The sequence below is a fragment of the Embiotoca jacksoni genome, unplaced genomic scaffold (assembly GCF_022577435.1).
Source record: "Embiotoca jacksoni isolate LCO1_2020_lvr unplaced genomic scaffold, fEmbJac1.0.p SCAF_37, whole genome shotgun sequence".
Classification (NCBI taxonomy): Eukaryota; Metazoa; Chordata; class Actinopteri; family Embiotocidae; genus Embiotoca; species Embiotoca jacksoni.
Window position 1 is genome coordinate 3,392,396 of NW_027185389.1, and position 23,846 is coordinate 3,416,241.

Here is a 23,846-nt window from a genome sequence, read left to right on the forward strand (position 1 = left end):
AAAACAAACAAAACAAAAAAAAAATGCTGCTGTGACGACTAAATTTCCCCACTGTGGGATTAATAAAGTCTAAATCTAAATCTTTTTATGAATGGAGTCTGGTGGCTTCGAGCAGACGATATTTCAGCTGTTTTCTGATCAAACACAAAGCTGCTTTCAAACAGCATTTTTCATTTTTTTCCTTTTCAATTGAAGATTTGACTGGAAAAACAAAAAAAGCTGTTAAAATCCAACACAGAGTTAAAGATGAACCGCTAGGCGGCGGTAATGCGGACATAAGCTAGTTTGAAGAAGAAGAAGAAGAGAGATTCAGCAGAAGAAGAAGAAGAAGAAGGCTTTCTGTTGTTTTTCCGGGTCCGTGTCGGTTCCGATCTCTGGTCGGAACATGAGTGAAACTTCTGTCTGCACCGTGTTGGACGCGAAGAACCGGAAATTCATCTGTTACACGCGCAGGAAAAACGGAGTGTTTAGCGTCTGGTGAGTCGATGCCAGGGTCCGTTCAAAATCCGACAGTTTATTGTTTTGATGCTTCTCAGAAAAAATACGGTTGCGTTTAAAAATGAAAATAAGGCGTGAACTTAAGTATTAGCAGCCTGCGTGTAGTTCGGCTCACCGACATTCAATGCAGTAGATCAAATTATTCACGTTATTGTTTGACAGTTTTATGAATGGACGTTGGCTCTGTGTGTGTGTGTGTGTGTGTGTGTGTGTGTGTGTGTGTGTGTGTGTGTGTGTGTGTGTGTACACATTTTTTATAATTGTGTGGACTAGTTTAGGTTAAAAAACATTTATGAGGACAAACACACGACATTTAGGAAGCTCCTCAACTTTAAAGTTACATTTAAATTTCAGGGTTAAAACTTAGTTTTAAGCTTCAGGTTTAGGTTCAAGTTCAGGTTTAGGTTATGGTTTAGGTTTAAGTTCAGGTTTAAGTTTAGGTTTTGGTTCAGGTTGAGGTTATGGTTCAGGTTATGGTTTAGGTTATGGTTTAAGTTCTGGTTTAAGTAATGGTTTAGGTTCAGGTTTAGGTTATGGTTCAGGTTTTGGTTCAGGTTATGGTTTAGGTTCTGGTTCTGGTTTAGGTTCTGGTTTAAGTTCTGGTTTAGGTTCTGGTTTAAGTTCTGGTTTAAGTTATGGTAAGGGTTTAAGGAGTGCATTATGCTCATGAATGTCCCCATGTGGATGGTGAAACAGGTTAATGTGTGTGTGTCCATCACCTGGTTGTGTCAGTCTGACAGATGCTGCAGATGTTTGGAGCGCCGACTTCACCGAGGAAGAGGAGCAGAATCAGCTGGTGAGTGTCCGTGCTGCTCTCAGCGTCTCGTGACGTTGCTGCCGCCGTCTAACTCTTCCTGTTTGTTTCAGACACAGAAGTTTTCCTTGAACTCTTCGGAGGACTTCATCCTAAAACTCAGGTCGTCCTGCAGCCGCGGCGACGCGTCCGTCTCGGTGCACGACGCCGGTGCAGAGCTCCGCGCCGGGTCCGGTCCGGGCGACCCGAGCGCGGCCCTCCGCCGGCTGGAGGGCCCGCGGGCCGCGGAGGAGCTGCGGGAGCTGCTGTTCAGGATGGCCGACGGCCTCACGCAGCCCGACGGTGAGTCACGTGTCTTCATCCGGACTCAGAAGAAGTTACAACTTCAAGATTCAGTTCTTGACTGTCTGTCGTCACCTTCCTCAGGTGGACCGCCGTCCGTCAGCCCGGTGAAAGCTCACCTGAGGCGGGTCGCAGGTACGCTGCTCAAACAAAACCCTCTGAAGTCTCTAAACTCCTAAAACGTTCAGAGCTGTCCGTCGGTCAACCGTCGGTCAACCGTCGGTCAACCGTCGGTCAACTGTTGGTCAACTGTTGGTCAACTGTTGGTCAACTGTTGGTCAACTGTTGGTCAACTGTCTCCTCAGAGTTTGAACCCCGCCGGCGGCAGGACGGAGCTCCGTCGGTGACGGTGAAGAGACGACTTCCTGGAGCGTCACTCATCAACCCCGGAACGAAAAAGTACGACATAAAACCTCCACGTGGTTCTGAATCGGTTCTGTTCTGGTTCTGACTCGGTTCTGGTTCTGTTCTGGTTCTGACTCGGTTCTGGTTCTGACTCTGTTCTGGTTCTGTTCTGGTTCTGACTCGGTTCTGGTTCTGACTCTGTTCTGGTTCTGTTCTGGTTCTGACTCTGTTCTGGTTCTGACTCTGTTGTGTCCACAGGATGCTGCAGGCGACCGGCGTGGCCTTCGATGACGTGGACGAACGCTGATATTTGATGCATATTTATGAACTGACTGTTTTTATGAAACATCATGAAGGACTTTAATTTTTAATCTTAATGGTATTTAATGTGAATCGGTAAAGAATGCATTTATAATTTTAGAATGTAATTAAATCTGGAAATAAAGTGCAGAATAAGTTGCCGTGTGTCAAACGAGTAGCTTTTACTAAACTCAAGCTAACAAACAGAACATTTTATTAAAAACAGCTGAAGTCATGTTAACAGCTGACAACGCTAACAACCACTTCACAAAGCTGGCAGCAAATTTTAACTGGTTAACAAGGACCTAAAAATGCAAAAAAAACCAGCCAATTTCACTAAAAACAGGTGAACAAACAGCTAATTTCACACAAAAAAACAGCCAAACTCAAGTGCACAGCTGACGATGTTTACAAACGGCTAATTTTGCTATTAATTAAACTCAAGTTAACGACCAGCTAACAACGCTAACGACCTTCAGAAGGTTCCCAGTGGAACTCGGTGTTGACAGTCTGACTCTGGGGGACGAATTCACAGTTACACAACTCCCGCCAACGTCAAAGAAAAAACCCACCTGGTGTCTCCTCACCCGACGCTCCTTCTTCTTCTTCAGTCTTTGGACGGTGAAGCTCCGCCCCTCTTGAACGTGATGTCATCAGAACACCTCGCCCGGCTCGTCGCTTCATCTCCGTCAGACTTTCTGAAACATTTCAAGTTTCTCTGTTGATGATTTCCAGAGTTCGACTCAGTGGAAATCACCGCGTGGGCTCAGGAACACTCAGAACTTTTTGATTTCACCTTTTTTTTTTCAGCAGAACAACAACAACAACAAAAAAAGCACAACCGTCCTGCAGCAGAAGCAGAGTTGAGAAAACAACTGTTTAATCACACGAGCTTCAGTTCTGTCAGACGTTTTAGTTCAAATGACATTCAGATGATTTTTACATCCCAACAAACACAGGCAGGTTTCAACTTTAAATGTGGAGCAAAATCTATTTTCTATGATTGCACATAAGTCCAGTGGCTGCTGGTGACACGAGTTCCCTCCTCACGATGTTTCTGTCATTCGACGGATCCCTGATTCTTCTTTTTTTTTTTTTAAGTTTTCTGCCTCATGTTCCTCAACGTGTTAGCAGTGATTTAATAAGTGCAGATTATTTCAGTAAACAACTTTACATCCTCAGACGAGAAAAAGAAAGTGATGGCGTTCAGCTTTTTTTTTTTTTTTTTTTTTTCTATTTTTAATGACAACCCGTTCAAAGTAGAAAAAAGAAAAGCCCACTAATAATCACCGAAAAGTAAAACTGTGAAAGGTGGAGTGACATTTTTGTTTTTTTTGTTTTTTTGACAGGTTTACAATTCACAAAACTTTGAGAGAAGAAGAGCAGTTAAAAGTACATGCTGACATCCAGGAGAGTCCATAAAAAAAAACATCATCCTTCTGCAAATCATAAAACATGAAGAGTTACCCGAGTTTACAGAGTAAATATTCTTCCTCTTGGAGTCACAGTGACGGTAGTGCAGTCGTTGATGGTTATCATACAGGGAGTTCACCACAGGATGACATGTTAGCACGAAGAGCATTCAGTAGAAAGAGACAGAAAGGAGGCACCATCAGGGCCGTAGCCCCGCCCCCCACTTCACCACTAAACCCCGCCCCTCTTTCACCACCACCATCATCTGTCTCTGACATCAAAGAAAAAAAAAAACGGCCGACTGCTCCGCTCGTCCGTTATCACGAAGTAAACCAGCTGCTTCAATATCCAAAATTAATCGTTCTTCTGGACACAGAAAAATAGACTGTATGACGTCACCGTCGTGGCAGCATGCTCTCTAAAGGGGGCGGGGCCAGTGTGGTCCAGTGTGGTCCAGTGTGGTCCAGTGTGGTCCAGTGTGGTCCGGTTCACAGGGAGCGCCGCCTCAAAGCAACCAAACATTTCAGTCTTGCCGTCGGCCGACCGCTCGCGTACATTCTGGAGATTAATGAATATGGAAACATTCCTCGGTCCGGCCGCGGCCTGCCGGGTCACCGGATCGGATCGGACCGGACCGGACCGGACGGCGCCTCGGTCCCGTGACGGGTTTGAGGCTGAAATTACTGAACTACTGTTTCCTGTGTTCTCGCGGTGCGGAGAGTTATTTTTGGTCCTCTTCAGGGGGGTTAAATCTGCAGCGTGTCGTCTCGCCGCCGAGCGCCGACAAACGGGATCAGGTTTCCCCACCTTCGTCTTCATCACCTTCCTCCTCCTCCTCCTCCTCCTCTTCATCATCATCGTCTCTGCTCTACAGTGGCTCGATTCAACAGACAGTGTCCGTGTTGAAGGAGAGCTGCACCTGCCACACACACACACACACACACACACAGACACACACACACACACACACACACACACAGACACACACAGACACACACACAGACACACACACACACACACACACACACACACAGACACACACAGACACACACACAGACACACACACACACACACACACACACACAGACACACACACACACACACACACACACACACAGACACACACAGACACACACACACACACACACACACACACACAGACACACACAGACACACACAGACACACACACAGACACACACACACACACACACACACACACAGACACACACACACACACACACACACACACACAGACACACACAGACACACACACACACACACACACACACACACAGACACACACAGACACACACGGTCATCTTGCAGGTTAAAACTCTCCAAAGAAGAAACCAGATAAGTTTATAATTTGTTTTGGAAATCATGGATGCCGTACTCTCTGGGTAAAGAGGAGAGGGACCATCCAGCTTGTCATCAGTGAAGTTTAAAAGCCAGCATCCGCAGCTTTCACATCTGGGAGATACCATCAATATATATACAGGTTTTGGAGCAACACTCTATATCGGGCAAGAATGGGACCACATTTCACTTTCAAATCTCCAGCAACTGGTCTCACTCAGTTCCCAAAGGTTTACAGAGTGTTGTTAGAAGAAAAGATGATGTAAAATATTATCCTGTCCCAACTTTTCTTTTATAATGCGTTGCTGCCGTCAAACTCAAAATGAGTTTATATTTTTATAAAACAATAAAATTCCTCAATTTTAACGTTTGATATTTTGTCTTTGGTCTATTTACAATTAAATATGAGTTTACATGATTTAATGAAATTATCTGGGTTTTTTTTTACATTTTACAAAGCATCCAAACTTTTGGGGAAATAGGGTTGTAAATTATTTTAGTGATTTTACACTTTAAATAAATCCAGCTGAATTGATTTTGTGAGCTGATGTTTTGTTTCTTGGATGAATTGATATTTGAAGGTGAAACCACTGATGAACTTTCACCACGTGCTTCTGTGGCTTTTAAACTTCCAACTTTGGTCCTTGTTTATGTCGACTGTCTAAAATACTGGATGAAGAGCGACTTGGTGCTTTTCAGTAATAAAATTATCATCTTCATTAATAAACATGTTTGCTACAGAATTAGAATATTAAAATAGAAACTCACCCGTTCCTCCTCGAAGCTGATGAGTCCTTCGTCGTCGTCGCTCTCCAGCTCCTCCGGCGCCTCGCTGATCAGAGCGCTGAGCTCCGTGTTGGCGGGCCGGGACTTCAGCAGGTTGAGGATGCGCTGCAGCGGCGACTGTCCGCCACCGGGGGGCGACGCCTCCTGCTGCTCCAGGTTGTCGCTCTGCTTCTTGGCAAAGTTGACGAACACCTGAGCAGAAAAAAACAAACAACAGAAGGGTTCTTTGATCCGTTCTGTTTTCCCCGGGGAAGTGGGCGGAGCCTGAAGCTGTGACTCACGTTGTCCAGAGTGGTCTGACTGACGGAGTAGTCCTCGATGCCCAGAACCTCCACCACCTGCTCCATCTTACTGAACACCTGGGCCAGGGAGATCCGGTCCGACTTCAGCTGGTACTGGACCTTGGTGTGGTGGCGCTCCTGCAGGTATGAAACCACACACACACACACACACACACACACACACACACACACACACACACGCACACGCACACAGGTCTGTGGTTTGAACAGCTGTTTCCATCTGGAGGAAATGTGGGCGGAGCTAACAGAGGGAGCTGCAGTGATTCACCTTCAGCACGGCTTCAGGGAAGTTTCTGTTGAAGAACCGAACCACCTCCTTCACGTTGGAGCTGCTCCTCGTCCTCACCGTGATCATGTAGCCGTCACCGAACCTGGAACCGGATCAGAGGAACCGGATCAGAGGAACCAGATCAGAGGAACCAGATCAGAGGAACAGGATCCTCAAATATTTTAAAAAAATAAATAAAACTCCAAACTTGTCCGGACAGATGTTGACAGTTGTTGACAGATGTTGACAGATGTTGGTATCTTTATAAACTGACCGTCACATGTTTCAGCAACGAGCTGCTCACCTGTTCTTCAGGTGCTGGATGCTGCCGAGACATTTGAACCTGCCGTTCACCATGATGCCGAGTCTGGTGCACAGAGCCTCACACTCCTCCATGCTGCAGAGACACACGTTAAACACACGCTAAACACACATTAAACACGCTAAACACACGCTAAACACGCTAAACACACGCTAAAGGGAAAAACCCGAAGCCGAGCAGCGGACAGGTCGTGTGAGGTCGTCTCACCTGTGTGATGTCAGCACCACGGAGCGGCCCGTCTTGATGATGTCCAGGATTAAGTTCCAGAGGAACCTGCGGGCCTTCGGGTCCATACCGGTGGTGGGTTCATCCTGCAGAACCACGGGACACGGGTCAGAGGCCGACAGGTAGATTCATCCTCACCTGGATGTTTGTTTCTAAATGAGTCTGGATCATCTGGATGTTTGTTTCTAAATAAGTCTGGATCACCTGGATGTTTGTTTCTAAATAAGTCTGGATCATCTGGATGTTTGTTTCTAAATAAGTCTGGATCACCTGGATGTTTGTTTCTAAATAAGTCTGGATCACCTGGATGTTTGTTTCTAAATAAGTCTGGATCACCTGGATGTTTGTTTCTAAATAAGTCTGGATCACCTGGATGTTTGTTTCTAAATAAGTCTGGATCACCTGGATGTTTGTTTCTAAATAAGTCTGGATCACCTGGATGTTTGTTTCTAAATAAGTCTGGATCACCTGGATGTTTGTTTCTAAATAAGTCTGGATCACCTGGATGTTTGTTTCTAAATAAGTCTGGATCACCTGGATGTTTGTTTCTAAATAAGTCTGGATCACCTGGATGTTTGTTTCTAAATAAGTCTGGATCACCTGGATGTTTGTTTCTAAATAAGTCTGGATCACCTGGATGTTTGTTTCTAAATAAGTCTGGATCACCTGGATGTTTGTTTCCCGCCTGTTTGATTGTGTTTCTTGACCCGTAAAACACTTCGTCTTTTTTTTTCTTCTTTTAAATCTGCTCACTGCAGTAAAAACTAGGAAATTGGTTGTAATTTTTGAATATTAAAACAGTCATTTTTACCGGCGCCCGCTTTTAACACTTTTCTTGGGTCGTTTTATGTAAATTCGATCACACTAAAATTTGATTTTTAAATAAAAATTTGAAGATGAAGATGAATCGTTTTTATATTCAGAGACGAAGTAGGAACATCAGAAGAAATATTCTTCTGCACAGATGAATCTTAATGTCTGGGAGGGTTTTATTAAAGATGCCTCCACCCCCACCCGCACCTCCTCCTCCAGCTCCTCCACCCCCACCTCCTCCTCCTCCACCCTTTCACTGCCTCGTGTGCTGCTCACCAGGAAGATGAGCGAGGGGAACCCGATGAGGGCGATGGCGGTGGACAGCTTGCGCTTGTTTCCTCCGCTGTACGTGCCGGACGGTTTGTCTGCGTACTTAGACAACTCCAGCTTCTCCAGCGCCCACTGCACCACCTGGAGGAGGTGGAGGGTAACGTCAGGAGAGTGGTGTGGTGTGTGTGTGTGTGTGTGTGTGTGTGTGTGTGTGTGTGTGTGTGTGTGTGTGTGTGTGAGACACCCACCCTGTCCTGGTCCTTCCACGGGATGCCGCGGAGGCGAGTGTAAAGCTCCAGATGCTCTCTGGCCGTCAGGTCATCGAACAGAGCGTCGAACTGTGGACAGTAACCGATGCTCTGCTGCACACGCAGGAGGTCCTTCAGGATGCTGCACACACACACACACACACACACACACACACACACACACACATTATTGATTCATGTGTTGATTATTTTTCTTGATTAATCAATCAGCTGTTTGCTCTTTAAATTATCAGCCAGTGTTTCTCAAATCTGCAGCTAAAATATCTGGTTTTGTTGCGACCAGCGTTCCTCAACCGAAACATGTTCGGTTTATTATCATGGAGGAATAAAGAAAACAGGAAATATTCACGTTTAAGAAGCTGAAATTAGAGAATCTTTGTATTTTCTGGTTAAAAAAAATGACTCAAAACGATTGGCCGAAATAGGCGATTGATTTCCTGATCAGATGTATTGATCCTCGGCGCCGACCTGTTTCCGTCGATGAAGGCCTCTCCTCCGGTGGTGCACTCGTCTCCCGTCAGCATCTTGAAGGTGGTGGTCTTCCCGGCTCCGTTCACTCCCAGCAGTCCGAAGCACTCGCCGGGCCGGACGCCCAGACAGAGGCGGTCCACGGCCAGGATGCGACCCATCTTCCTGGACTTATACACCTGAGGGGGACAGCGGTGAAGGACCGCGGTCAAACGGGTCAGTCACCGCAGAACTGGACTCAAACCTACATTTCTGTAAAATAACAAAAGTAAAAACCTTCGTCAGGTTCTCGATCTTCAGCATGTCGTTGTCGGCGTCTCCTCGCAGCACTCTTCGTCTCTCGCAGGCCACGTCCACATCGTCATCGTCGATGGGCTGGCAGCTGACCGGCACCCTCCTGGAAACACACACACACACACACGCACACACACGCACACGCACGCACACGCACACACACACACGCACACGCACACACACACACGCACACACACACACCACATCACATCACATCAGCTGTGTTTCAGCGTGACTCAGTCAGAAAGTCCCGAGCAGGAAGGTGACATCACTCACGGAGGTTTCCTGAGGAAGTTGTACTGGCAGAGGATGGTGATGAGGAAGCCGACAAAGCCTTCGATCGTCATGGCGACGAGTCCCCGAGTCACGATGTCCCACTCGAACGGAGACTTCATCTTGTCAAATTGTCCTGCAGAACGAATTCACAACAAACCACTCTGTAAATGCCTGGCGACTGAGGAGACCAGCTGCTGGAGTTTTGAAAGTGAAATGTGGTCCCATTCTTGCCTGATATAGGATTTTAGCTGCTGGGATTATATACAATATAAAATACAAATACTGTGCAGAATAAGTCCACACTAATAAAACACTTTAATTCAATATTTACTTTCAATAGTTTTGAAAGTGAAATGTGGTCCCGTTCTTGCCTGATAAAAGATTTCAACTTCAATATTGCGTGATTGTGCGTGATGAACGTACGATGAACGTACCTATCTTGGCGTAGTATTCGTTGATGTACTCGTTGTAGGCCATCTCCATCAGGCCGTGGCCCAGGTTGTAGTTGGGGAAGATCAGGAAACAGGATTTCAGGTAACTGTTGACTTTCTTCAGATCCTGGAGGACAAAAAAAACAACATTTTCTTGACTTCTTAATTTATTACCACCTCAACATGTAAAGGTGAGGTCGTCTGAGTAACATCCCGTCTTTAGTCCAGACCGACCTTGTCGTGTTCGAAGAGCTGCAGCAGGAAAGTGGCCACGGTGGCCGTGATGCCGATGAAGAGGTTGATGACGATGAGGAAGACGTAGGCGGTGCTGGGGACCTCGAACCAGAAGGATGCCGGGTACATGATGGGAGTGATGGACCACCTGGAGGGAGGAGAGAGAATCACCTGAAGACGGCCGAGGAGGCAGAAAGGAAACTGGAGAGCAGCTGTTTCCATCCAGATGTTAGAAATCGTATTTACGTTCATGTCGTCAGCGTTTGGTGAAACGGGACTCTGAACAGGTGGTTTTTGATTTGTTGATGCTGGTTTTTGTTTTTCTGTCACGTCAGCAGTTATTCTGCCCATCCAGGATTTCACAAACTGTTTTTATTATTTTTTGGGGAACAAAAGTCTTCTGATTTTGCAGCTGATTTAAAAAACAAACCAAAAAAACTGCACATCACATCGCAGGAATTGGAAGAAAAAAAAAGTCACATTATTTCTCCACTCGTGAAAATAAGCCGACTGCACATCACCGGAACATCTGCAAATATATTAGTTCCCTTTTTTTTTTTTTTTTACTTTATTAACCTAAAGAATCATAAATGGGGCTCGAGGTTAGAAAGAAAATCCAGTCTGTGACCGTCAAAATAAGAGTTTAAATGTTTTTAAATCACATGAATGAAACCGCCTCCAACCAGAAAACCCTTCACTTCCTGTTTTGCCATTTTTTCCCAGTCAACCAACATGAGGTTTGTTTTGATGATGTAGATTTTTGTTTTTTGCTTTGTTGTTGTTTTACATTTGGATTCTTATTTGTAATATATATATACACATATAGCAGTAAAAATATACATGAAAAAATAAAAACTTTGTATAAAGTTGCTGAAACTGAAATAAAGTTTTAGTTGTTAAAACAACAACTAAGATGTATTTGGTCTTTGTTGCTGTGATGTTTTTACTTCACCGTGCTGCGCACAGTTCACGCGCAACAGGAACAGTCTCTGAACTACGTGAGATTTCAGCGCACTGACCCTTTAATAAGTAAGAAGGAGTTGTCTCACCCGTAGAGGAGGAAGAGCGAGAGGACGGCGGGGAAGTTGGTCGGGGAGGTGTAGGCCGGCAGGTCGAACACGAACAGGATGATGACGCAGCAGGTGGCGGGAACCAGGTAGTTCAGCTGAGGAGAGATGAGAGGCGAGGAACACGTTCAGGCGGGTTCTTTTCCTACAGAGTGAAACGTCGGTCGGTCGGTCGGTCGGCGGCGTCCTCCGCCTCCTCACCATGTCCCAGATGTAGTTGGCCAGCCAGTAGACCACCGGGTCGCAGCCGCTGACGAACTGGAGGTGTTTGGCCTTCGTGGATTTCTCGGCCACCAGGAACACCACGAAGCTGGCCGGCACGAAGGACATGGCCACGATGATGAAGATGGCGATGACCACGTCGGTCCCCTGGAGCCTGGAGACGCGGGAGAGGAGACCAATCTGTCCAATCCCACTTTATACAGCTCTTTAAAAAGATAATTAGGAGCCCGAGCACCAAGTGGTTTAATTTATTCGTGATTTTTTTTTGGGAGTTTTGAACATTTCGCTGTAAAAACTGTAAGTGGCTTCAACTTTGATTAACTTTCTAAACTCTACATGTTTGATAGAAGTCCCGCCCTGGAAGACATCTGCATGGTAATATTCAGTCATGGTTACAGCGCCCCCTGCTGGCAGCAGGATATAACACGTTTCACACTTTCATGTCTTTGTTTGAGCTCGTCGATCACGTCAACATCTACTCGGGTCAGAATAGTCGTAACACGCTGATGATGACATATTGAGAAGCTCGTGTGTTTTTGTCAAAGGGGCGTCGCCATGGCGATGTGGCAAAGTTTGATGTTTACGGTCAAAGGGGATACTCGAAACCTCACGAAACGTTTCACGTGTTAAACTCCGCGCAAGGGCCGGTATGTCATCGGGCGCAGTTTTAATTACTTGGTTATTTTAGGTTAGGTTAGGTTAGGTTTCATTGTATTAAAAGTAATGAGGGTCAAAACTATCAAAAACAAGCCCCCCCCCCCCCACGTCGCAGTGAAGGCTCTGATATCGGTGCTGCTGAGGAACTCACAGGTAGTCCAGAGAGAGGCTGGCGCTGGTGCGATTCATCGGGTGGTTTGTCAGCGTGATTCCTGCAAAAAAACACAACGAAACAGGTTAAAAAAAACAAAAAATCAGGAGTTGCGTCCTAAAAACGACACGACTTCACGTCGAGGCACCGCGAGTTTGTACCGTAGGCTGCCGGGTTTCCTTTGGACGACGGCAGGTTGGCTCGCAGGATGGCGTTGTTGAGGACGTTCAGGTACGTCGGCATGCTGTGGTAGCCTTTGTTGTTGTACAGAACCTGCACACAAGAGGGCGCTCTGCTAGTGGTCGTTCACATCGTGCGTGTCCAGTTATGTCTGCAGACTTTATATTAAGATGAACGTAGTCTGAAGAGAGAAGCCGCCGCCTGCAATACCACCGAGGGCCACTAGGGGCTGGCTTACAAAAAAAACCCTCCAATAACACAGCTTGTTTAAGGCGTGGCTGGTTTGATTGACAAGCCCCCCGGGGTGCAGTCAGGTTGCCGGTATAAGTGGGCGGGGCATAGCGTCCTTACCTGAGCTGACCTGCGGACGGCTATCTTTCGAACCATCGGAGGGATTTTTTTCCCAAAGGATGCTGGGATTGATTTCTGGATGTTCCCCACCGTCAAACCGCCGTATCTGTTACAAACACACAGAACAAAACAGACCACAGAGTTCAGTTTCACTGCATCTAAAGTGCACGTGTGCTGGTAAGAATTTCAAAATAAGAGTCACGTGGCTTTAAACTGCCGTATTGTTTTAAGTTTGTCTCCGTTATAAGAATTTCATTTTTATATGGTAAAATACGTGGAGACACATCTTGAACAACTCTTTGTGCCCGTGTAGAGATGGCTCAACTTGTTATTTTCATCAACTAGTCAATAACAGGCTCTTTATTAATAGATAATTATGAAGTCCTCAGCCTGAAGAGAAATGTATCGTCTGAGTCTACGAGGACCACAAGAGACATAAATACTGACTGTAACCACATGATGTCGGTGCATTGTTAAAACGCTCCTCTTGTACAACATTAATCAACTGCTGATTAAACCTTTTAACTTGTATTCTGGCTCCGGTCTCCTCCGTCTAAATTAAGTCAACAAAAAACTCTTTTCACAGTCTGTAAGCAGTTTATGAGTCAGAGTTGGGAATTAAACCCTAAAGTAAAGGAATTTGGGGCAAATTACGACTTAATATACTTATTTATGGACTCAAACTTTTTTCCTCTTATTCTATTAGTTAGATCAGTTGATTTAGACTCGACACTGAAAGTCTGCAGTGAAAAGTAAAAACTGTAAGAACGTGTTTCTAATCTTCTGACGTCATTAAAGTCTCGTCGTGGTTCTGAAACCTCGGTTTCACCGTTCGCCTCCTACCGGTGCAGCCGCAGTCGGTCCGACGTGAAGAGCAGGTACTCGGAGACGTTGCGTCCCGTGACGTCCACCAGGATGTCTCCCGTCACCACCTTGGTGAGGGACGGCCGCCCGCCGACCCCGCTGGGACAGGAGAAGCCCGTCCCCTGCATGGAGCAGCTGCAGCGCACCGGCTCATGGATGGACAGCGGGAGGGTTGGAGGAGACGTCACCGGTTCTGAGGAGACAGGAAACTAACTCATACTGATGTACTGCACACACACACACACAGACACACACACACACACACACACACACACACACACACACACACACACACACAGAGAGAGACACACACACACACAGACACACACACACACACACACACACACACACACACACACACACACACACAGAGAGAGACACACACACACACAGAGAGAGACACACACACACACACACACACAGAGAGAGAGAGAGAGAGAGAGACACACACACACACACACACACACACACACACACACACACACACACACACACACACACACACACACAGAGAGAGAGACACACACACACACACACACACACAGAGAGAGAGAGAGAGAGACACACACACACACACACACACACACACACACAGACACAGACACACACACACACACAGACACACACACACACACAGACACACACACACACACACACACACACACAGACACAGACAAACACACACACACACACACACACAGACAGACAGGACTCACCGCGGACTGTGGTCGGAGGGGCGACGGTGAAGTTCCACAGCCCGTCCATGAATCGAGGGTCCGGGTCGTCCGAGGGCGCCGGCGAGGGCGGCGGGGGCACGAAGTTGGAGAGCGGGACGCCCTGCGTGAAGGAGTCCAGGCACATGGAGTCGAAGTAGCGGGCGGCCAGCGTCTTGGAGTTGTTGGCGCTGGGGTTGAGCGTCTGGGCCAGCTGGTCCAAGGTGCTGTTGAACGGGGTCTTGAGGACGCAGGTGGCGCCGACGCCCGACGGCAGGCGCAGGGTGGTGATGATCTTCTGGGGGCTGGCGTCGGGCGACAGCTTGCTCCTGAGGGGGGGCGGGGCCAAAGAGGCAGCAGTTAGACCGAAGCAGCGGTTACTCAAAGGTCACGGAGAGTCGTTATTTCTGCGTTTAGGGCCGGCAACGCTGTCGCAGGATATCGACCAATCAGAGCTCTGCTCAGATGGAACTGACTGGTCACATGACTCCCTGTAGTTATATAAAATTTTGATTTCTTTAATTACAGTTAAATACTGTTCAGCTCTCCCTGTGTGGCATCGAGTCTCATTTCTACTTCTTTTACATATATATATATATATATATATATATATTTTAGCTGCTCAGCTGCGGCTCGGTTGCGTGCTTTTTGTTTACCCACGTTCATAGCGAGACAAACGGACACAAACGGATTAAACACACTAAAAGAAGTGAACTTCTGTTCACTTCTTCTCAATGAACTCAAACCACATTAACTCCATCACGGTGACTCCGGGAGAAACAACGGTAGAGACTGAAGGAGTGAATCCCACCTGTACTGAGGTCGGTCCTCGTTGGCGTACGGGATGAAGTTGCCTCTCGGCTGCGTGTAGTTGTGATACTGAGACGGGGACAAGATCAGAGGCGGCAAATCACCTGCAGAAACAAGACAAACAGCAGCTTAAAGCAGCGGAGCGGCTCTTTAATGCAACAAACTGCTGGAAATAAACTGTTCGGTCATTAAACAGGAGCCTTGAGCAGTTTTTCTGTTCATAAAATACACAAACGCAGGAAGTGTTTGTTGGATGATTTCTCTGCGTCTGTTCTTTTAAAAGCTCGTGTCTTCAGGAGTCCCGCTCGGTTTTATTTTCACCTCATAAATGGAGATTAAATGAGTGTAATGACGAGTATTTTAGTGTTTAACACCGTAAACATCTGGATTTACTGCAGGCTGCGTTCACAAGCCGGCGGATTTGAAAGCACTTTCCTCTCTAGTGAACAACGGGCTCACCGATCTCGGGCACCGACAGCGCGACCGTCATGGCGACGCACACGAAGAAGGCGGGCAGGAGGATCTGGGAGAAGAGGCCTTTGGTGTTCCTCTTGGCGCAGTGGTACCTCTTGACGATGAGGCCGTGAAACTGGCTGAGCTTCAACCACCAGCCTTCCAGCTTGAAGCTGCCCTGCCCCTCCAGGACCTCGGGCTCCGGGGACCTCGGGTTCTCCGCGTCCCCCCTGAGGCTGGCGGAGTCCGACTCCCGGCCGGTGTCGAACAGCGGGCAGTAGTCGCCGTAGAAGTCGGCGTAGAGTCCTCCCTCGTCGCCGCGCACCGAGCCGATGGACGAGGAGGACCGGAGGGAGGCCTGGCTGTGGCTCAGCCGGGAGCACGTCACCAGGTTGGTCAGCTCCACGTCCGGCTTCTGGCTCTGCGCCGGGGGGGGCGGTCCCAGCCTGCGGCGCCGCCGGGCCTCCCGAACCCACCGAGACCTTCCCCGCGGAGCTGCCCCCCGGGGAGCCCTTCATATCTGCCCGGAGACACGCAGAGAAAATCAGAAAATCAGACTTTCACACATCCTGCTGAAATCTCCAAGAAGTCGTGACCGGAGGAACGTTTCTCACCGGCGTCGCTGTTCTCCAGCGACTGGTCCTCCTCGGACACTTTGAGGAACACCTCCTCCAGCGTGGTGTCCATCACGCCGAAGCTGGTCAGGGCCAAACTGTCCAAGCTCTGCTCCAGAGCCTGGAGACACAACCACAGAGAGGACGTCAAACTACCGCAGCTCTCTCAGAAGATACCGGCATCCCGGTCTCACCAAACCAACCAGGTTCAGACATCTTCAACCCAAACGTCTCCACGCTGGGAACGTCTCATGGTGGATTTCAGCTGGTGGACCGAACTGCTTTTATTCCCTGTAAATCTTTTTTCAGATATTCTACATGACATACGTAGTTCCTTTGTTATAGCTACCATTCAAAGAAAAGTGATGCTCCTCAAACAACTTTCGAACCAAAAGTGGGAGTGGCACCAAATTTGCCTTGAATGTTCACTTGGCTCACCTCTACCTGTATGCCAAGTCTGGCGCCCCCTAGCTGCTGCCCTTGGTATCGCTTAAGGCCCCCACATGCCTGTAAAATGAGGCACCCCTAGCACCTTTTCCTTTGGTGGAGCTGCCATCATTCTTTTGCTGTGAAAAGAGATTTCAGCATCTCTGCTACAATTTAAATGAAGTTTTGAAATAAAAACATTTTTTGTGTGTGCGTACCTGGAACAGCCTCTCGAAGCAGCCCTTCTTGACGGCCTCGGAGGGCAGGACGTAGGACAGCTCGGTGTTGGAGTCGGACACCAGCAGGCACGACGCCACGAACTGGCGGATGAACTGGGTGACCTGAGCCTCTGAGCAAGGCGACAGAGACGAGGACGGGGACAGAGACGAGGGAGGCTGCTGCTGCTGGCTGCCCTGTCCTGAAGGACGACAGGAGGAGAGACACACGACGTGACCAACGGGGACGGAGGAAAGAGGCATGATGGGAAAAAACTCAAAACATGGAAATGTCACACACACACACACACACACACACACACACACACACACACACACACACACACACACCTCTCCCTTCGCTCTGCTTCTTCACCAGCGTCAGCTTGTATCCGTCTCCGTAGGTGCTCTTCAGGAAGAGCGGCGAGCCGCAACACTTGAGCTTCCCGTGCGAGATGATGGCGATGCGGTCTCCCAGGAGGTCGGCTTCATCCATGTGGTGGGTGGACAGCAGGATGGTGCGGCCTGGAGGGGGGGGGGGGGTAAAACGAGACCTTTTTAAACTAAAACCACTCAGGTTGTAGTTTACATTTGGAGAGATTTCCTTGAGGCGTTCCTGAGATATCACATTCATAGTGGGGGACAGATAGCAACTCATAGTGACCTTTAACCTTTGACCACCAAAATGTTATCACTTCATCCTTAAATTAAATTGAACGTTAGTGACAAATTTGAAGAAATTCAATCCAGACGTTCCTGAAATATCACCTTCATGAGCATATGTGATGGGACAGTGACCTTTGACCTTTAAACTTCACCAACTACCATCTTATGTTTTTGCCAAGTTGGAAGAATTTCCTTGGGACGTGGTGAGGACGTGGTGGAGCCGCCACTCACCCTGCTTGTACTTGAGGATGAGGTCCCAGATGGCCCGGCGGGCGTAGGGGTCGACGCCGGCCGTGGGCTCGTCCAGGATGACGGCCCGGGAGCCGCCCACGAAGGCGATGGCCACCGACAACTTCCTCTTCATGCCGCCGGACAGCGTCTGCACCAGGCTGTGGCGCTTGTTGGACAGCTCCAGGTCAACGATCATCCTGGACACACACACACACACACACACACACACACAGACACACACACACACACACACACACACACACATTTAGCCAATGGTCTCCCTGTAACCGTTACCAGCGTCCAGACGTGTCCTCACTTGTCCATCTCCTTGCGGATGTCCTCCTCCTCCATGCCCTTCAGCCGGGAGTAGAACCACAGGTGCTCCTCCACGCTCAGCTTGTCGAACAGCACGTTGTGCTGCGGACACATTCCCAGGTTCTGGCGGATGCGCTCCATCTCGGTGCGGATGTCGTGGCCGTAGATGGTGGCGGAGCCGGAGGTGGGCGGGAACAGGCCGGTCAGGATGGACCTGAGGACGGTTAATACGTCTTCAAAAATAATGGTGGGTTTTTATGTGTATTTCTTCAAATCTGGTGGTTTTACTTTTACTTGAGTGTTTTTTTGTTTTTTACCTCAAAGACTTTAATACGTTTTAAACTGTATTTCTTACAGAATAAAACACAAAAGTGAACTCTTGAAGCTCTTTGAACCACTGCGTCTTTAACATGCAGATTGTTTATTTTATATTTTAACTGTATTTGTTTAATTTTATGCATTTTATCTTTTCTTATGTATTTTATTTGTTCTTATGTATATTATCTGTTTCTTGTGTTTTTTATCTGTTCTTATGAATCTCATTTCTTTTCTATATATTTAAATTAACATCCGTCCGGGTTTATAGATCTTTTGCAACATTTATCTGAACTTTAAAGAAGCTTTTTTTTTTTTTTAAAGAGTTTAAACGTACATTTTCTTCTCCTGTGTTGACTTTTATCACCACACACACACACACACACACACACACACACTGCTACTCACATGGTGGTGGTCTTTCCGGCCCCGTTGTGTCCCAGGAAGGAGACCACCTGGTTTTCGTGCAGGTTGAGACTCAGCTTGTTGAGCGCCAGCTTGCTGCCGGTCTTGTAGACTTTGGTGAGCTTGTCGATGCAGACGACCAGAGGAAGGTGACTCGGCTCCTCCTCGATGCCGCGCATCTCCTCTGGAGGCACGAAGACCACGATATATAAATACGATACAGTAAACATTTAGGAAACTTCAGTTTACTGCGTCTCTTTTCCTGATTTTGTGGCTGTTGCTATTTTGAAAAGGAGTTAGAATTGAACCAAACTACAACTTCAGACGTGTTCTGATTGGATGAGAAATTAAAATGTTTATGTTCGTGGTGACGTGAGGTTCCACCAAACTAAAATCAACAGCTAACAAAGCAAAAAAAAGTTAACAAACAGCTAATTGTGCTTAAAAAAAAACAAAAAACAGCTAAACAAACAACAAACTATTGATCGACATCTGAAATCAAAGATCGACTATAACAGGCCTTACTCGTATACCGTTGCCATGACTACGAAGAGGAGAGGTGTTTTTGCCGTCAGAACGTCCCGTTAAAAACAATAAATCCCAACTCGCAGCTTGATTTGATCTCCTGACTGCAGCTACGTACCCGACCTCCGCTGGTCCATCGCACACGCCTGGTCCTCCTCCATCACGCTCAGCCGGGCGGCTCCGCCTCCGCACCACGGCCAATCCCAGGTCTCCACCCGCCCGCTGCCGGACCAGTAGGACCTCTGCAGGGGGAAGTACCACGGCCGCGGCAGCCCGTACATCCCTGAACACAAATCGGTTTTCTTTAAATCTATTCAATCTGAAGAAAAGAAGTGAGAAGAAAGTGGATTTCTTTCATCACCTGGATGAACCGCCTCGATGTACCAGGTGAGCACGCCGTACACGGCGGCGTCGATGATGAGCATCATCATGGACAGACCCAGGTTGAAGTCGTCGCCCTCTACTGGCGACTGGCTGATGGTGCGCCACTGGATGCCGACGCCCGCGACCTCGTACAGCGCGAAGTACTTGGAGCCGAGGCCGAAGGCGGTGGTGGACATCAGAGACTGGAGGAGAGGCGGGAGGTCGAGTCACTATCTCAGGAAAACTTAGTCTACGGTTTACGGTCTGCAGGTTGACGAGGGCGGATCCATAAATTCTGCACTGCGACAGGTGGAGAACTCTTGTTGCCATGGCGACACAGTTCAGGTGGTTTAATGAGAAGGTTTTTTCCCTCAGACGCCTCAGAAGGTGTTGACGGTCTGACAAGCAGCTAACAACATGCTAACAAAGCTAACAAACGGCTAATTGTGCTACTTTGCTAAAAGTAAACAGCCAAACTCAAATAAACAAACTAGCCGTCCCGAAAACGTGCGCAGCTCAGAAACTGTTGATGATTAAGTGCAGACATTTGTACCCGTCACTCATCGGGGTCGTAGCTTCCTGCTTCTCCGTGCTACGTCACAGTGCAGCACTGTTCCCGCGCAGCAGGAGCAGTTTCTGAACTGTTTTGATTCGCCCTCGTAAAACGTGAATGAAGGAGAAAAAAAGGCCTTACGGCGATGCACTTCTCGAAGGCGGTGATCTTGTCGTGGGCGACTTCCTCCCTGATGGCGACGTACATGTACGGCACGTAGCTCAGGAAGTAGATGATCCCGCCGCAGGCCGACGCCAGCTTCGCCTTCGAGTAGATCACCGACACCAAGAAGCTGGAAAACAAAAGAAGTTTTACTTTCATCGGACTGTTGCTGTTTGTTTTTTGTGGATTTATCACGTAAATCTCGATTCCTGCCTTGAGATCTCACCAGAACATGATGGTGGCGACGGCGTAGATGGTGAGGAAGAGCCAGATGATGAAGGGGTCGCTGTGGAGCAGCACCCGGCCGTACTTCAAGATGGCCGTCAGGGCGGTGACGGAGATGGACAGCTGGACGAAGCCGGTGATGAACCACGCCACCCAGTGGACGGCGTTGTTCAGGCCCATCATCTTCATCACCTGAGGGAGGAAGAGTCACCACGGTTACACGGACGACTAAAACCAGAGCCTATGGAGCCGGAGGCTTTTTGGAGCCGACCTCTAGTGGCACTCGCTGGTATTGCAGCTGAAGACACTTCTGCATCGGAACCATTTTACAGACCTGAAGCTACGAACTCTTTTATAAACAGTCTGTGATCGAACTACTTCAACGTCGTCGAACCCTGACCACGCCCACTGGTCCCTGATTGGTCGGCCCCTCACAGAGGAAAAACCGAGGCTGCGAGTGACAGTCAGGAGGAGTCGGGTTATGTTAATAGAAGTCTCGCCTCTTTGAGCCGGTGCTCCTTCTCAGCCACGATGTGCTGAATCATCATGGCGACGGAGTAAACCCAGGAGATCACCATGCAGAGAGGCATCATGTGCTCGATCACGAACAGGAAGCTGAGAGGAAAACAACAACAACAACAACAAAACACACGCTGTCAGTTTTTTTTTTTTTTAATTTTTACTGAACAGAAACTACCAGAAATAAATAACAACAACAACAAAAAAGCCTGCGGTCTCACTCGTCTCTGGTGTAACAGGGGTAAGGGAACATCTGGACGTAGTTCCCCGGCTCCACCACATCATGGCCCACGAACGTGTTAATGATGGCTCGCTCAATCATGTCTGCAGGGAAAAGAGTGACATCATCAGGAAAAGAGTGACATCATCAGGTAGGATAATAAACTTGAATAATACAATGGAATAATAATAATAATAATAAACTGTATTTGTATAAGCTGCACCCTTTTACACAAGAAAATGCAGCTCAAGAACATAAAAAACGTGTTGAAATGTAATTTAAAAATAAAAACACAAGACATCACATTCATAAAATAAAATAGTGAGAATAGAGAATAAAACATTTTAAAGGCGCAGTAGTCGCTGGTTTTCAGGGTGATTTCACCACCTTCAGTGTTAAAGCTCATATCTTGGTCATTTTAGTGTCGAACCATTCACACTGTATCTTGTTTTTTTCAGGACAGTCCAGGCTATCAGATCTGTCATTGTTTAATTTGATAATACTTGGAGATTTAAGTAACTTAACATTTATATCAAGGGGGGAAAAAAAATATTTAGTCTTGTGAAATTGTTGTGTTTTTTGGACACCATAAAATATTGTCAGTTGAGTTGTCTTATATAGTAGGTATAGTTATAACAGTGGAGAGGAGGTTGTGTAGAATATGGTAATATCTGAACCATGTTTGTGGGACACTATGACTCAGCAAAAAAAAAAAAAAAAGGTGCTCAGTGCCTCAGTGACGGGAAAATGAGATCATAATTGGAGATTCATGCAGAAAGCAATGACGCAACTATAACTTCGATTTATCTCCGCAACGCTTCGGTGCAGTTTTCATACGATTACATCTCAGTGAGGAACATGTCAACCGAGAAAGAAGAGGAGTGAATTTGAAGGCGTCCGTCGGTCAGTTAGAGCAGCTAGAAATATCTACAGAGGAAGAAATCCCCCAAAACCAGCAGCCTGCATGGACCTGCAGAGCAGAAGTGAGTGAGTGTGTTTGTGATCTGCGTGCTGCGAGGACTCCTCCCGGGCCGGATGCTTCGCCGTGGATCATCTTTCTGTGTCAAGACGAGCAGCTTCCCGCCTCCTGAATAAAAGATGACCTGCAGGGAGGGAAAATGCTGCAGCTCGGCCGGCGAGCGCTTTCTCACAATGAAGCCTTCTTCTGCGCAAGAACAAACTAAACCACCACAGAGGCCGGGTCTGATTTATAAGCCCGGTTCTGCTGCTGCCTTCTGCACCACTTCAGGATTTAAGAAGATGCAGGCGGAGCCGCTCACCCTGGATCCACACGAACCCGTACAGGAAGTAGAACTTCCCCCCCGTGTTGGGTCCGGGCCGCCAGTAGGCCCGTCGGATCTCGTTGGTCTTCTCCGTGAAGCTGGAGTTCTGCCGGATCTTGTAGAGAACGTGCGGCGGCAGCGAGCCGTCTCTGTTGGTCTGGAAAATCACACCTGGAAGGGAAAAAAGAACGAGCATTTACACACATTAAATACACGTACGAGTCGGATCAGGATTTTATTTGTTTAATGCGTTTCGTTTTTGCATCACAACTTCGTTGTGCAGTTCAGTTCCAGGAAATCGTGAAAACTAACGAAGAATTCCAGCGTTTTTTCAGCAAAAAAAGTCGTCAACAGAAGCTTTGCTGAAATTATCGTAGCAGATAAGTCGTCTTTTCTGAAGAAAACTTGTTTTATGAACAAAAATAAAACAAATAAACGTTTCGAAGTTTGCGAGAAACGTGGTCTTCACATTAAAATGATCTAATTAAATGCTTATTAAATGAGTTTAACACGTTAAGTTGTGCAGATTGATTTTAGTTTCTGTGCACAGTCTGTGTTGAATTGTTATTAATTAAACAGCATCTGAAGCTCTTATTTTGACAACTGATGTCAGTTCTTGTCAAGCTACGTCACTTTTATCATTTTTATAACTTTGAGCACCACGTTCAAATAAATAATTAAAAAAAGATTAGAAATAATTATTATCAAAGGAAGTGATTACATATTTATTCCTTTATACGGTAGTACCTAAAAAAAAATTATTTTGTTTTTCCTCGATTTAAAATTAAAAAAAATCTGCAAATCAAAAGAAAATTTGATCAAAATAATCACACAAAAAAACTGTGGCTGGACAGATTATGGCTCCTCCTCTCTTTAAATCCTCTCTGGAGAAACTTTAACGGACTCACTGGCGAACACGGACACGTTGTCCCGGTAGGCCTGGTTCAGCGTGTAGTTGACGATGCTGTCCTCGTCTGGGAAACCCTTGAAGACGTCCACGCTGACCTGGAGACACAGGAGACACCGCTGATGTTCAGATTCAGGACGGAGCTCCTGTTACTGCAGCGTCGGCGTTTTCCCACCCGGATCAATAGGATCCGGTTTCTCTGGGTTATTTTCTGACTCCAACCAGAGTCTGAGAGACTCAACGGATATTTAACGGGAACGTAAAAAAAAAAAAAAAAACTCCGGGGTTCAAATGTTCACCCGTCTATACGAGTTTATTCGGACTGCTCGTAAGAAATCTTGTTTTCATATATTTTTCAAATAAGAACAATAAAAACAGAAGAACTGAATGTAGTGACATCGTTGTCATGGTGACGAGCGGAGAGAGCGCTTTTTTTCTTGTACAAGTCGATGAAAAAGTTCAGAGAC

General features: G+C 47.1%; 2 protein-coding genes across 2 annotated transcripts in view; one reads left to right on the forward strand and one right to left on the reverse strand.

The window, feature by feature from the left end:
- Positions 1-297: 297 nt before the first annotated feature.
- On the forward strand, positions 298-2,398 carry paxx (PAXX non-homologous end joining factor). Its single transcript, XM_069166163.1, has 6 exons — positions 298-477; positions 1,231-1,294; positions 1,366-1,594; positions 1,679-1,729; positions 1,900-1,993; positions 2,198-2,398. The coding sequence occupies exons 1-6, from the start codon at positions 386-388 to the stop codon at positions 2,244-2,246; spliced, it is 579 nt and encodes a 192-aa protein (XP_069022264.1). The 5' UTR covers positions 298-385; the 3' UTR covers positions 2,247-2,398.
- A 699-nt stretch (positions 2,399-3,097) lies between these two features.
- abca2 (ATP-binding cassette, sub-family A (ABC1), member 2) overlaps positions 3,098-23,846 on the reverse strand; it is a 40,489-nt gene continuing 19,740 nt past the window's right edge. The window contains 37 exon segments of the mRNA XM_069166158.1: positions 3,098-4,571; positions 5,778-5,987; positions 6,077-6,214; positions 6,366-6,468; positions 6,670-6,762; positions 6,895-6,998; positions 8,002-8,136; positions 8,244-8,385; positions 8,733-8,911; positions 9,009-9,129; positions 9,303-9,435; positions 9,737-9,860; positions 9,968-10,115; positions 11,017-11,132; positions 11,236-11,410; positions 12,065-12,125; positions 12,226-12,337; positions 12,596-12,701; positions 13,439-13,652; positions 14,176-14,501; positions 14,984-15,086; positions 15,442-15,868; positions 15,870-15,955; positions 16,050-16,170; positions 16,694-16,893; positions 17,042-17,215; positions 17,588-17,784; positions 17,904-18,116; positions 18,626-18,806; positions 19,266-19,430; positions 19,509-19,713; positions 20,205-20,355; positions 20,452-20,642; positions 20,951-21,065; positions 21,191-21,293; positions 22,470-22,643; positions 23,381-23,477. Coding sequence (XP_069022259.1) covers positions 4,536-4,571; positions 5,778-5,987; positions 6,077-6,214; positions 6,366-6,468; positions 6,670-6,762; positions 6,895-6,998; positions 8,002-8,136; positions 8,244-8,385; positions 8,733-8,911; positions 9,009-9,129; positions 9,303-9,435; positions 9,737-9,860; positions 9,968-10,115; positions 11,017-11,132; positions 11,236-11,410; positions 12,065-12,125; positions 12,226-12,337; positions 12,596-12,701; positions 13,439-13,652; positions 14,176-14,501; positions 14,984-15,086; positions 15,442-15,868; positions 15,870-15,955; positions 16,050-16,170; positions 16,694-16,893; positions 17,042-17,215; positions 17,588-17,784; positions 17,904-18,116; positions 18,626-18,806; positions 19,266-19,430; positions 19,509-19,713; positions 20,205-20,355; positions 20,452-20,642; positions 20,951-21,065; positions 21,191-21,293; positions 22,470-22,643; positions 23,381-23,477 — 5,679 coding nt within the window. The 3' untranslated portion in view covers positions 3,098-4,535.